The sequence below is a fragment of the Dendrobates tinctorius genome, unplaced genomic scaffold, assembly GCF_039654945.1.
Source record: "Dendrobates tinctorius isolate UK_male_01 unplaced genomic scaffold, ASM3965494v1 ptg000016l, whole genome shotgun sequence".
NCBI lineage: Eukaryota > Metazoa > Chordata > Amphibia > Anura > Dendrobatidae > Dendrobates > Dendrobates tinctorius.
Genome location: NW_027361684.1, coordinates 54,946,896 through 54,961,266, shown reverse-complemented (window position 1 = coordinate 54,961,266; position 14,371 = coordinate 54,946,896). Strand labels below are relative to the sequence as shown.

General features: G+C 41.5%; 1 protein-coding gene across 4 annotated transcripts in view; it reads right to left on the bottom strand.

The window, feature by feature from the left end:
* The window catches only part of SH3KBP1 (SH3 domain containing kinase binding protein 1), a 585,247-nt gene that overhangs the window by 114,448 nt on the left and 456,428 nt on the right, over positions 1–14,371 (bottom strand). For all 4 annotated transcript variants that reach the window (XM_073565874.1, XM_073565873.1, XM_073565875.1 and 1 more), the window contains one exon: positions 9,024–9,131. In XM_073565874.1, the coding sequence (XP_073421975.1) occupies positions 9,024–9,131 (108 nt within the window). The remainder of the gene's footprint in view (positions 1–9,023; positions 9,132–14,371) is intronic.

The following is a 14,371-nucleotide window of genomic DNA, read 5'->3' as shown; positions in this document are numbered from 1 at the left end:
TACTTTGCACTGATGAGGGTCAATAACCTAAAACACCGTGTCTGCAAGAGATTCTGATTTGGCGTTTATAGTAAGTCATATTGTAAGACTCATTAAAGGGTTCATTGTAGGATCGCTACTTCCAACAGGTGGCGCTATAGAGTTCAAGTCCTCTTTCTCTCTGAAGAGGCAATTTGCATATCAAATTTCACAAAGGAGCATTGCATGGCGAATAAGCCTCCTTACCTTGACATGCCAGAGCTGGTATGTCACTCTCCACAAGGAGAAACGTAGCCTCAAAGAAATCACTCCAAAGTGCAAGCTATTAGGTGTCTCCTTTTTGTATACTGCCTGTTGTCTAGTGAAATCTGTCTCAATACATAATGGAAAGTGGTGGGAATGGCAGTTCTAGCATGTATAGTGCTGACAGAATGCTGATGAACATAAACTCCATACTCAAAAAGAGTAGATGGTCGGGCATGAGAATTGAGACAGGTCCTGAACATATTAGATTGTTATGTGCACAAAAAGCATAGAAGGAAAAGAAACTAATTTGTCAAAGAGTAAAAATAATGATCTTCCTTTATAGGCGATCAGATTCCTGAATCAGTACTGCACACAATTTAAACCAGTGAAACTATATTGTGCTCCTGAAGAAGAACATCCAACCAACAATTGCCTTAATCTACACTGCTCAACATTGAAATTGCAACACCAAGAAGAAAAAGTTGTGGAGTTATGAAAATCATAGAATGGATACACATGTTAATGATGTGCAAAAGATAAAAAATGGAAACAAAATTTTCAAAATATATTGACTTATTCAGCATTAAGTATGAGTTAATACTGCAGAAATCTCTGCCCTTACACTCCTTGGCTGCTATCAATGAGGTAAATATTGGTTGTCTGAGGACTGTTCTACAACGCTGAATGTACTTTTGAACATAAATCATCAATATCCGCAGCTGGCAGCTCCCTTTCCAATTGTCGACCAAAGATGTCACGATTCTCTTGATAGGAGTCAAGTCCGGAGACGCTGCAGCCCATCGTACAATGTTTATGCCTTGTAGACTGTTCTCAGTAGCACAATCAACATGCAGCCTGGCTATTACTGCCATGTCTGCCCGCGCTCCCGTCGGGCTGCTGGGAGCGGGGCGCGCTGCGCTGTCACTGTACCACCAGCCTTGCAGTCTCCTCGGGTCTCCCGCTGTCCGCGCATGCGCACCCTTAGGCCTCGGCCGCGTGCTTGCCGGGGGTCCTAGGATTCTGCCGGAGTCCTGACCCGGAAGTCATCTTGCACGGTGCCTGGGGTCAGGTATATCAGGCGGCTTCGGCCGTTCCTCAGCGCCTGATTATTTCCTACAATTGCCCTGTGCCGGTGCTCTCCCAGGTCCCTGTACGCCTCCAGTGCGTGCCCTGCACTGCTCTGTCCCTGTACGCTTCTAGTATGTGCTCTGCTCTGTCCCTGTACGCTTCCAGTGCGTGCTCTGCTCTGTCCCTGTACGCTTCTAGTATGTGCTCTGCTCTGTCCCTGTACGCTTCCAGTGCGTGCTCTGCTCTGTCCCTGTATGCTTCCAGTGCGTGCTCTGCTCTGTCCCTGTACGCTTCCAGTGCGTGCTCTGCTCTGTCCCTGTACGCTTCCAGTGCGTGCTCTGCTCTGCCCCTGTACGATTCCAGTGTGTGCTCTGCTCTGCCCAGGATCCCGTGCCTTCGGTGTCAACTCTGCCTTGACTCGGACCCCGTGACTCTCTGTGACTTCTCTGCTCAGTCTGGATCTTGGTGAATACCCCAATTCTCCTCGTTATCTTCAAGCCGCCCCTTGGCACTAGCTATTGCGGTATACCTTCCTCCTAGGCCTGTCCCTAACGGTCCCTGTTGGTTCCACCTGGCCAACTCACCCGGAATTGGTTGGTAGCGCGATCCAGTGGGTCCACTCCAGAATTCATAACACTGGTATTGTTGTGTAGAAAAACGGCTACTGGAACACAGGAGAAATGGCCATACCACTGGATTTCTGATCAAATCAATGTTACGCTGGGCTGTTAGTGTACCTAGAATGAAGAGACTGGAGAGGTCCAGCTATCGTACATCATGCTAAAGAACACCATAATACCGGTAGTAGGACCAGTGTGATGTTCCTTCATGAAATCATCATACTGTTGCTTCATGTGGTCTCATCAGATTTGAGTGAAATTAGACATCACATACCAAGCCAAAGAGTGTCTACACCGACATCCAGAAGGAGTTTGCACCACATTATGCTTTTGAGCACGACGTCCAGCTATAGGTGTTCCATTGCCCCCCGATACAACTCTCAAAGGCTATCATAGAACTGAGCAAAACAACAGTGGAGGCTGGAATGGAGGTCTATCCTCTTCAGCAATGTGTCCGTCTTTTGGATTGGATGCAATGATAGCCATAGACTGGTCTGGAGGCCATGTGGGCAATGCCATGAAGAAGCCTTCACAAGTGAAAATGAAAGAGACCAGTTGTATTACAAATCCTCTTAAAGCACTGCCCTTTAGGGGAGAACACTATGTAGCCATAAACTGTACACAAAGCTCTGTATGGCAGCACATCATCTGTCTGTGGCGCTGTAATACGTGTGCATTAGAAAGAGCTAAAAGCCACTGCACAAGTTACATGGTTGCTTTATGGGAAATATCTAGTTTCCTGCAGTAATAGGGGGTTTTAGCAGGCAGAGTGACCTGGATCTCTTTGTACCCTGCTAGTAAACAACATTGTTATAATGATCATTTACACCATTCAAATAAATCTATCATACCTCCCAAAGCAATAACACATGATACAAAAATCTACAAATTGGCTATCACACGCTATAATAATTAATAAATACGCAGGTGCAAGTACGCTGTGGTTTTACATGGAAATACTAAGCAACAGCACTCTGCTACTACTGAATACACAAATGCCATTACTGGCACACAGGTACAAATGTGAGGTTCCTTGTCCACATTTTAAGCAGGGTATATGCTCATCTGCCTCTTTCAGATCAGACCCTAAACACTCACTTCTGTCTGTACAGAGGAAAAATGGGATCTTCTGGATTCTGAATCCTATTCTTTCTCATATGACTAAAAGCCGAGTCACAAAGAGGCAAATTTCACGATTCTTACAAACGTAAAAACAGGAGGTTCATATTTTACATTTTGATCAAAGTGTGTATGCACATTTGCTAAGCATACGATGAACTCTTACAGATGGGACCTTATGATTCTCCATTTTTTGTGCTCAGCCTTCAACTGAACAGGAAAATAATAGGATCCAGAATCCAGAAGTTCCTATTTATCCCCAGTTCATTTAAGGTCTAGACACGGACAAAGATGAGTGTTTAGTTCTGGGTCTCATCTGAAAGAAGTTGTCGGCAGGTGGGCATACACACATTGATTACAATGTGGAGTAAGAATCTCACATTTTTATGTAGCAATAGTAGAATTCATATATAACTTATTACATAAACACACTCCTTTATCACAGAAGGCACCCCCTTTAGTATGCCGTTATTAGGGCATCACGTTTTCTGCATTGTTCTGTTATTTCTTCTTGTCAAAGGGGTGTGGCACTGATCGAACAGTGTAAGGCTAGTTTCACATTAGCATTTTTTGCGCAGCGCATCGGGCGCACAAAAAACGCAAAGAAAAACGCAAAACAAACGCGCTTTTTTTAACGTCATGCGCACGCTGATGCGTCAAAAAAACGCAGCGTTGCTTGCGTTTTACATGCGTTCTTGCATGCGTTTGCGTTTTTATGCACATGCGTTTTTAGGTGTGACATTTTTTCCATTGTCTAGAGAACATTCTAGACTTGTTTAACTCAAAAACGCATGCGCAAAAAAACGCAAGCGTGCGCAAGACCATGCGCACGCATGCGTTCCCATAGACTTCAATGTGTTGTTTTTGCGCATTCCGTGCGCAAGCGTGCGCATGCGTTTTTTTTGCCGAGACAGGGCGCACCAAAAAATGCAACATGTTGAGTCTGGCGCGCCTGGCACGAAAGACAAAAAAACGCATGCGCACGAAAACGCAAGTGTGCGCAAGACCATGCGCACGTCATGTTAAACATAGGTGTGCAGTGCGCATGCGCACGGGTGCGCACGATGCGCTGCGCACAAAAGCGCTAATGTGAAACCAGCCTAACAGTGTTTAGGGCCAAGCACCCAACAGGTAACACCCAGTTGTGAATTTACTCATGCATTTCTAGGAAGAATACCAAAAAAACCCACACAACTATTATCTATTTTTATATCATGTAGAATGCAACTATTTACTACAGTAGTTGTGTCAAAAGAGAGGACAGGTCCCATTAAATTGATCTGTTTAATAACAGATTATCTTTAAGTAAGATATGTTTAGTAATGATTGCCCTAAATGCTGCTTAAAAGGATAAATGAGATGATCCTCCCATAATTTCCATTGTTGCAAAGTGTTTTTATATACAGTGATGTGCAAAAGTATTCACCCCTTTAGCTGTTTACCTATTTTGTTACATTACAACCTGTGTTTAAATATTTTTGTAATCCAATTTGTGTGTGATGCATCAGCACTAAATAGTCTAAGTTGGTGAAGTGAGATAAATATAGGCCTACATAAAATTTATGGGATCAAATAAATAAAAATTGGCATCTGCATATATATCCACCCATTTTGCTATGAAGCATCTAAACATTTCTGTTGCAAGCAATTACCTTCATAAGTCACCTTCTTAGTGAAAGGGAGTCCACCTGTGTGCAATCTAAGTGTCACATGGTCTGTCAGTATATACACAGCTTTTCTGAAAGGCCAGAGGCTGCAACACCACTAATCAAGAGGCACCACTAACCTCACACCATGAAGACCAAGGAGATCTCCAAACAAGTCAGGGACAAAGTTGGGTTATAAAAAAAAATATATCCCAATCTCTGATGATCTCCCGGAGCACCATCAAATCCATTATCATCAAATGGAAAGAATACGGTACCACAACTAACCTGCAAAGAGATGGCCGGCAACCAAAACGCTCAGCCAAGGCAAGGAAGGCATTAATCAGAGAGGCAGCACAGAGACCAAAGGTAACCCTGAAGGAGCTGCAGAGTTCCCAAGCAGAGACTGGAGTATCTGTCCATACGGCCACAGTAAGCCATAAAACTCCAGAGAGGTGGCATTTATGGAAGAGTGGGCACACAAAAATTGTAAGGCTCATTTTGAGTTTACCAAAAGAAATGTGGGAGACTCCCTATAAGTATGGAGGAAGAGGAAGGTGCTGTGGAAAGATGAGCCCAAAATTTAACTTTTTTGGCAACCAAGGTAAACGTTATGTCTGGCCCCAAACCAACACAGCTCATCACCCCAAGAACACCATCCCCACAGTTAAATAAGGTGGTGACAGCATCATGCTGTGGGAATGTTTTTTTGGCAGCAGGGACAGGGAACCTGGTCAAAATCGAAGGGAAGATGGGTGAAAGACAGGTTTATTCTTGAGCAAAACCTGTTTCAGTCTGACACTGATTTGAGACTGGGACAGAAGTTCACCTTCCAACAAGACAGTGACCCAAAGCATACTGCTAAAGCAACACTCGAGTGGTTTAAGGGTGAACGTGTAAATGTTTTTGAGTGGCCTAGTCAAAGCACAGACCTTAATCCAATAGTGAATCTGCAGTCAGACTTGAAGGAGCTGGAGCAGTTCTGCCTTGAGCAATGGGAAAAAATCCCAGTGGCAAGATGTGGAAAGCTCATAGAGGTTTATTCAAAGCAACTTGCAGCTCTAACTGCCGCAAAAGGAGGCTCTACAAAGTACTGACTTTAGGAGGTGAATAGTTGTGCACACTGAAGTTTTTAGTTATTTTATCTTATTTGATGTTTGCTTCACAATAAATAGAAAACCAAATGTTCACAGTTATAGGCGTGATCTTTACATGAACTGATGCAAACCCTAAAAAAAAAACAGATGCTGTGGTACATTACTTTAACTAGGGGGGTAAATATGTTGTGTACATTTGCAGAAGATAAAGGTCTTTAGAGAGCAGTCTGCAGCCTTGCAATCAGCACATGCTGCTGTTAATCCTGAAATCTTTTTCTCAATATAATGGATGATTTAATCTGACCTAGGGAGGTGGGCGTAAATTGTTGAATTAAATAGGAACTCTATAATTACAGCAATTTAACTCATGATTTCCGATGTCTGGCCTGGACTATTTTTGTACTTCCATTGTTAAAATGACAGGCAGATTTCAAACTGCAGGGAAACATTCTTACAGAGTGTCAGCTTAGGATGACTTACATTGTTCTTTTCTCAAGAGGTATACAGGTCTCTCACATTGTATTTTTCATCAATAAATTGCATTATTTCCTCTAGTGACACCAAATTCCACTGTAATATGTCTAAACATTACTCTGCAAAGAGCACATAACGATCACGGAGCCGATTACCTCCATCATTCAGATTATCAGGGCAGTTGTCTGATTTATCCATCCATTCATATACAGTATATCACAACTGCAGATGAAAAAATGTCCAAATCAGAACCAGAAGTAGCAGTGTATTTCATGCATTTCACATAGCAGGCAGCAAAGCTCTTTTTCAGCTGACAGCTATGGTACTGCTATCGCTCCATAAACAGTGGGGAAAATAAGTATTTGATACACTGCTGATTTTTGCAGGTTTTCCCACCTACAAAGAATGGAGAGGTCTGTCATTTTTATTGTAGGTACGCTTCAACTGTGAGAGACAGAATCTACAAAAAAAAACACAAAATCACATTGTATGATTTTTACATAATTAATTTGCATTTTATTGCATGAAGTAAGTGTATGATACAATAGAAAAAAAGAACTTAATATTTGGTACAGAAACCTTTGTTTGCAATTACAGAGGTCACATGTTCCCTGCAGTTCTTGACCAAGTTTGCACACTGCAGCAGGGATTTTGGCTGCTCCAAACCTGTGCTGCTCCAAAGCGGGGTGCCGTCCGCAACATATGGACTGTGTTGCAGCATTATTGTTTTTCTTCCTTTTGCTTGTTTTTGTTCATGTTTTAGGCAGAAAGGTTGAGTTTTTGCTCGCATGAGTTGGTTTATGCTGCCTGATAATAAACCAACAAGTACTTAAAGAGACGGTGTACCCATTTTACCTACCTTTCTTTGCCGCCACGTGAGTGAACTGCTGTAGCTCTTACAGAGGTAAGGAGGTTGTTGGCCAAAATCTTGCGATACATGACTCCATCCATTCTCCCTTCAATACAGTGCAGTCTCCTTTGCAGAAAAGCACCTCCAAAGTATGATGTTTCCCTTCCCCCACCATGCTTCACAGTTCGGATGGTGTACCCTTCTTCTTCCTCCAAACACGGCGAGTGGAGATGATAGTAAAAAATTCTATCTTGGTCTCATCTGACCACATTATTGAAGGGAAGATGGCTGGGGTCTTGTATCGCAAGATTTTGGCCAACAGCTTCCTTCCCTCAGCAAGAGCATTGAAGATGGGTCGTGGCTCAGTCTTCCAGCATGAAAATGACCCAAAACACACAGTCATGGCTACTAAGGAATGGCTCCGTAAGAAGCATTTCAAGGTTCCGGTGTGACCTTGCCAGTCTCCAGACCTGACCCCAATAACAAAATGAAACTCAATGTTGCTCAACAACAGCCCAGAAACATGAAAGATCTGGAGAAGATCTGTATGGAGGAGGGGGCCAAAATCCCTGTTGCAGTGTGTGCAAACTTGATCAAGAACTACGGGGAACGTCAGACCTCTGTAATTGCAAACAAAGGTTTCGGTACCAAACATTAAGTTCTGTTTTTCTATTGTATCAAATACATATTTCATGCAATAAAATGCAAATTAAATAGTAAAAATCATACAATGTGATTTTCTGGATCTTTTTTATATCCTGTCTCTCACGATAAAAATTACAGACCTCTCCGTTCTTTGTAGGTGGGAAAACGAGCAAAATCAGAAGTGTATCAAATACTTATTTTCCCCAGTGTTCTTTTTGAGAAGAAGAGTAAGCCAGTGGAACTGGACCACACCCCTTTTCCTGAAGTGCTCTGAGGGTGTGTTGATGCACTTATAGAGCAGGGAAACACCCTAATACACTTCCAGACTGACTTGCATACAGAATTAAAACTTGATTTCTCCGAGCTGGCATGTCGTATTACCAGAAAACAGTTATTATTCTTATTGTGCTATTAAGACCTATGCAATCATGCCACTAAGCTAAGTAATAAAAATGTCCTGACAACTTTCATTTAATCTGTGTTTATGTTCACCATAAGTCTATCTCCTGCACTACAATTCAACCTATTTAGTAGATCTGAGAAAACGCTGTCAGTTCTCTTTTAACTGAGATGTAAAGTTGTGTGCATTGCATTTGGCAAGGCCCAATGTAGGTGTAGTACAGGCCTCCACATGCCACCTCTTCATCAGCTACCATGTGTGGGAGGTAGTCTCACTTGGAAACAATTTTCTTAACATAGTAACATTTTGGAATATATATAATGTGATTATACCTTAATATACAGGATGCAAATAAAGAGGGTTTTTTTTCTGTCAGATGGTACAAAAAATTATCTGAACATCTCCCAAAGAAATCCTAAGTATCCAAGCACCTCTAAGTGGGTCCTAATACCACTCAGTATAAAATAGAGACTAAATATGACCGTCAGCACAATGGGTTCATCTGGGATTAAAAAAACAATGGACAGATAGCAGAGGATGTGATATAATTTAAAAAAATATGTACAATATGTTCTCATCTTGTAAATCCCCTATTTAAGTCATTTGCTCTGACAGATTGCTGAAAGGTTGTAGCCGATCAGCGCCCTCTGATTGACTGCAGTGGTCATGTGATATAACAATGTCAAGTGACCGCTGGGAGACCCAACTAAGCCAATCCAGAAGCAAATATGTCATTTTTTACTTTATGATGCATCTTGGGGTGATCCTTTATGCTGCATCTTGGGGCGATCCTTATATGTTTCACTAAAGGTTTAAATGTGGGAAAGAACGCCAACATTTAGGGGTTTTTAACAAGGCTAAAAATAACATGACACTCACATGGATTTCCTTTTCGTAATCAGGAGGAAGTAGCTTGACAAAGTTATCTGGAAACACTCCTCTTCTGCCGTTTAGTTCTCCTTCCCACCATCCCACGTCCACACAGTCCTAATAAAAAAAAATCACGTTATAGCTATTCAATGAGCTTTTTTCATCTTACTAAGAGTATAACTTACAGAAAGAGAATACCTAACAAAACTAAGAATTTTCAACAAACACTATTTCAATTAAAAAGTTAGAAGATATTTTTGAAAGTTGTTCTGTCTCTTGAACTTGTCATTTATGTGCATTAAAATATATGTATTTCTAGGAAATAAGTAATTTTACCCAACTGTAGCTTTAATCAGTAACAATAATAATACAACTTCCATTGGTTGAAACCAATCGATCAAGTAATATACCGATAACATATAAGAACGTCTATAGTTTGTGCTATTAGCAACTATGGCTTTGTATAAATAGCTTCTATTTTACAAGCCTATGATTGGAAGCATATAGCCTCAGATAAATAGTAAATCTTTTTAACGTTTGTGGTACTAATAATTTTAGCAAAAATGATAAAGATTTTGCAAAAACAACCTTGCTCAGATGTATAATTTAAGTCGGTTGCACATATCCAACATTCAAGGCACGGACCTTAATGTTATATGGGTCAGAAGACCAGGAGGCCACGAATGGTCAGGACATTGGGGTCCGTATACAGACCTTGAATGTTGGAAATGTGAATCATAGAATCATAGAATCATAGAATCGTAGAGTTGGAATGGACCTCCTGGGCCATCTGGTCCAACCCCCTGCTCAAAGCAGGATTCGCTAAATCATCCCAGTCAGATGTCTGTCCAGCCTCTGTTTGAAGACTTCCATTGAAGGAGAACTCACCACTTCTCGTGGCAGCCTGTTCCACTCATTGATCACTCTGTCAAAAAGTTTTTTCTAATATCTAATCTGTGTCTCCTCCCATTCAGTTTCATCCCATTGCTTCTAGTCTTTCCTTGCGCAAATGAGAATAAAGTTGATCCTTCTACAATGTGACAGCCCTTTAGATATTTGTAGACAGCTATTAAGTCTCCTCTCAGTCTTCTCTTTTGCAAACTAAACATTCCCAAATCCTGCAACCTTTCCTCATAAGTCAGGGTTTGCAGACCGGTCACCATTCTGGTCGCTCTTTTCTGAACTTGCTCCAGTTTGTTGATGTCTTTTTTAAAATGTGGTGCCCAAAACTGGACACAATATTCCAGATGAGGTCTGACCAAAGAGGAGTAGAGGGAAATAATGACTTCACGTGATCTAGACTGTATGCTTCTGTTAATACATCCTAGAATTGCATTTGCCTTTTTTGCTGCTGCATCACACTGTTGACTCATATTCAGTCTGTGATCTATTAGTATACCCAAGTCTTTTTCACATGTGCTGTCACTTAGCCCTATTCCTCCCATTATATATATGCTTTTTTCATTTTTATTGCCCAGATGTAGTACTTTGCATTTCTCCCTGTTAAAAACCATTCTGTTAGTTGCTGCCCACTTCTCCAGTTTATTTAAATCTTTTTGAATCCTCTCTCTCTCTTCTCTAGTATTAGCTATCCCTCCTAGCTTTGTGTCATCAGCAAATTTAATCAGTTTACCCTCAATTCCTTCATCTAAATCGTTGATAAAGATGTTGAACAATACAGGGCCCAGGACAGAGCCCTGTGGTACCCCACTTGAGACATTCTTCCAACTGGATGTGCAGCCATTTACGACCACTCTTTGGGTCCGATCACTAAGCCAGTTATGAATCCACCTAACAGTTGCCATGTCCATTCCATACTTAGTCATTTTTTCAATAAGGATTGTATGAGAGACTTTGTCAAATGCTTTGCTGAAGTCAAGATATACTATATCTACAGCATTTCCTTGATCCACCCAATCAGTGATACCGTCATAGAAGGAAATTAAGTTAGTCTGACATGACTTATTAGTTACAAACCCATGCTGACTCTGTTTAATCACTTCATTCTTATCCAGGTATTGACATACATGTTGTTTAATAATTTGTTCAAAGATCTTTCCTGGTATAGAAGTCAGACTCACCGGCCTATAGTTGCCTGGGTCCACCTTCTTCCCCTTTTTGAAGATAGGAACAACATTTGCTCTTCTCCAGTCTTCTGGCACTTCTCCTGTTCTCCAAGAATTTTCAAAGATTATGGAGAGGGGTTCAAAAATTTCTTCTGCTATCTCCTTCAGTACTCTGGGGTGTAATTCATCTGGACCTGGAGACTTGAATTCATTTAGGTTGGCTAAGTGTTTCCTCACTATCTTTCTGTTTATAGATATCCTGGATTCTTCTATTCCCTTAATAGGACAGTGAAGAACAGTTGATGTTACATTTCCTTTCTGAGAGAAAACAGATGCAAAATAGGAATTTAAAAGTTCGGCCTTCTCAACATCCTGTCTTACCATTTCATCATTTTCATCCTGTAAAAATCCTATAGCATCTTTGACTTTTCTTTTACTTTTGACATATCCCCAAAATCCTTTATTATTGCTTTTGACATCTCTTGCAAGCCTCAATTCATTTTCAGCTTTAGATAATCTGATTTGTGCCCTGCAGGTTCTGCAGACTGCATTATATTCTTCTTTAGATATGCCTCCCTCTTTCCATTTTATAAACATTTTTTTCTTCCTTTTTAGCATGTGCTTAAGTTCTGTGTTCATCCATCCTGGTTTCCTTAAATGCTTCCTATTCTTCCCTCTTTTCGGAATTGTTAACAACTGTGCTTTGAGAATTTCATTTTTCAAGATTTCCCATCCTTCCTGGACATTTTTGTCTTTAAGGATATCCAGCCATTGGATCCCTCCAATTCTCTTTCTGAATCCCTTAAAATCTGCCTTTCTGAAATCTAACCTTGACGTCTGAGTCTTCACAGGTCTTCCGCCTCTAGTTATCCAAAATTCTAAAATAGCATGGTCGCTACCTCCTAGGGTCCCAGCCACTTTTACCTCCTCAACCATTTCCTCCCTGTTTATAAGGATTAGATCCAAGGTAGCAGTTCTCCTTGTTTTCTCCCTTACCTTTTGGAAGATAAAGTTGTCAGCAAGAGAGGATAAGAATTTCCTTGACCTGTTAGTTTTGCCTGAGAGAGATTCCCAACAAATGTCTGGATAGTTGAAATCTCCCATGACAACTATGTCATATTTTTTGGAGAACTTGGCCATTTGATGCATAAAGAGTTCATCCATATCTTAAACTTGCACAGGCGGCCTGTAGTAAATGCCTACAATGGTGTCCTTTCCATTGTTCTGTCCTTGTATTCTTACCCAAACAGTTTCCACAGAACTCCCAGTCTCTGAAGCTTCAATCTCTGTGCAGATATACTTGTTTATAACATACAATGCGACACCCCCTCCTCGTTTATCAAGTCTGTTTCTTGAAAATAAGTTGTATCCTTCTAGTCTTGTATTCCAATCATGTGTATTGTCCCACCAAGTTTCAGTGATTCCAATGACATCATATTTCTTTTCCTGTGTTAGTAGTTCCAATTCTCCTTGTTTGTTGCCCATGCTTTGTGCATTAGTATAGAAACATTTTAGTTTGTGATTGGTTTCTCTTTCTCCAATATTTTTATTAATTAGATTCTTTTGTCTTTGTTCTTCCTTTCCACTTCTAATAGCAGAGTTCTCAATAGCATTTGTCAGGTGTATGGCTTTTTATGGTCTTTTGCTTCCCTTCCCATGTTGTTCTAGTTTAAAGCTCTCCTTACAAGTGTAGCAAGGCGACTTCCAAATACATGCTTTCCAGTCTTCGTAAGGTGCACCCCATCTCTAGCAAGTAGTCCATCGTATAAGTAGTTCACTCCATGATCCAGAAATCCAAATAGTTGCTGACGGCACCATCGACGTAGCCAGTTGTTCACCTGCAGAATCTTATTCCACCTCCTTGTTCCATGGCCATCCACTGGGAGGATGGAAGAGAAGACCACCTGCGCTCCCAGTTCTTTCACTTTCTTGCCTAAGTCTTCAAAGTCTCAGCAGATGGTATCCAGGTCGTTTCTTGCGGTGTCATTTGTCCCCACATGTAGTAGCAGGAATGGGTAGTCATCTGTAGGTCTGAAGAGTCCTGATATCCTGTCAGACACATCTTTAATTTTTGCACCTGGAAGACAGCACATTTCTCTTGAAGTTATATCCGGTCTGCAGATAGCGGCCTCTGTTCCTCTCAACAGGGAATCCCCCATGACCACCACTCTCCGTTTCTTCTTCTTCTGCATGTCCAGTTGCAGAAATGTTGGCCATAAATCTGTAGCAAACATCCTATGGGAGGGGGAAAATAGCAAATTTCAATGACTGGGAGATATTATGGTCCTACAATCGCAATTCTGTTTTGGAAATTATTTTATGCGCTAGAGGTTGCTAATACTATATAGTGCTGTTATAAATTGTGCTATCAAGAGTAGTCCTAAGGATGGGGCTCCACGGCAACTTTATGTGTGACTCCTGTCATGAAACAAAGTTTGCTAAGTGTCGCTGCTATATCGCAGCACGAAACAAGTGAAAGGGCTGGTAGGATTGTCAGAGTTCTGCGACAAGCAAGTCACAAAAAAAACATTGGCTAGGCCATCAATATCAAATCATTGGGGGGATGACATCCCGCACCCTCACAGATCAGCTGTTTTTGGGGCCAGAATTGGATGGAAGGGAACAGTAGTGGTGTAACTGATCACTCCTGCCCGCCAGCGACACTGAGAACAGCTGGTTGGTAAGAGTAACCAATGTCGCCCCCCACTTATACTGATGACCTATCCTAAGATAAAGTATAAAACACTGGACTATCCCTTTTAAATATGGCACTGACAAGACAAAAAAAACTACTTAATATTTAATTGCTTAATTATCTGGTCTTCATACTATTGGAGTTTACGCTCACAAATTTCAGTTACATTATGAAGTATTCACACTACCAGGCTGGGAATCTTGGGATGCAGAAACACGCAGGCGCGACAGCTTGATGGCAGTTCCCGGGCAGCGTGCACTTCGCATGCCCGAGAACTGTTGTCACAGCGCAGGCGCTTGACAACAAGTAACGGCAAATACAAAAGAAGGAGGCGGTAGAGGGGGGCTGATGGACAACTGGGAGGCGGCGACACTCCATACCTCTGTCACAGAATGCAGGTATGAGGAACGATTTATAAAAGTCTATATTTTGGCATTAATGGGGGTCAGAAACAAAAGAGCCACCTTCACAGAATGCAGCCTTAGTGCTGCTGAAGGTGGCTCTTTTAGTTAAAAATGCCCTGGCGGGTGACAGGTTAACTTTAATTTTCAATCGGCCAGGAAACTGCCCAGGAGGGCATCTTAAATTTCAGTCTT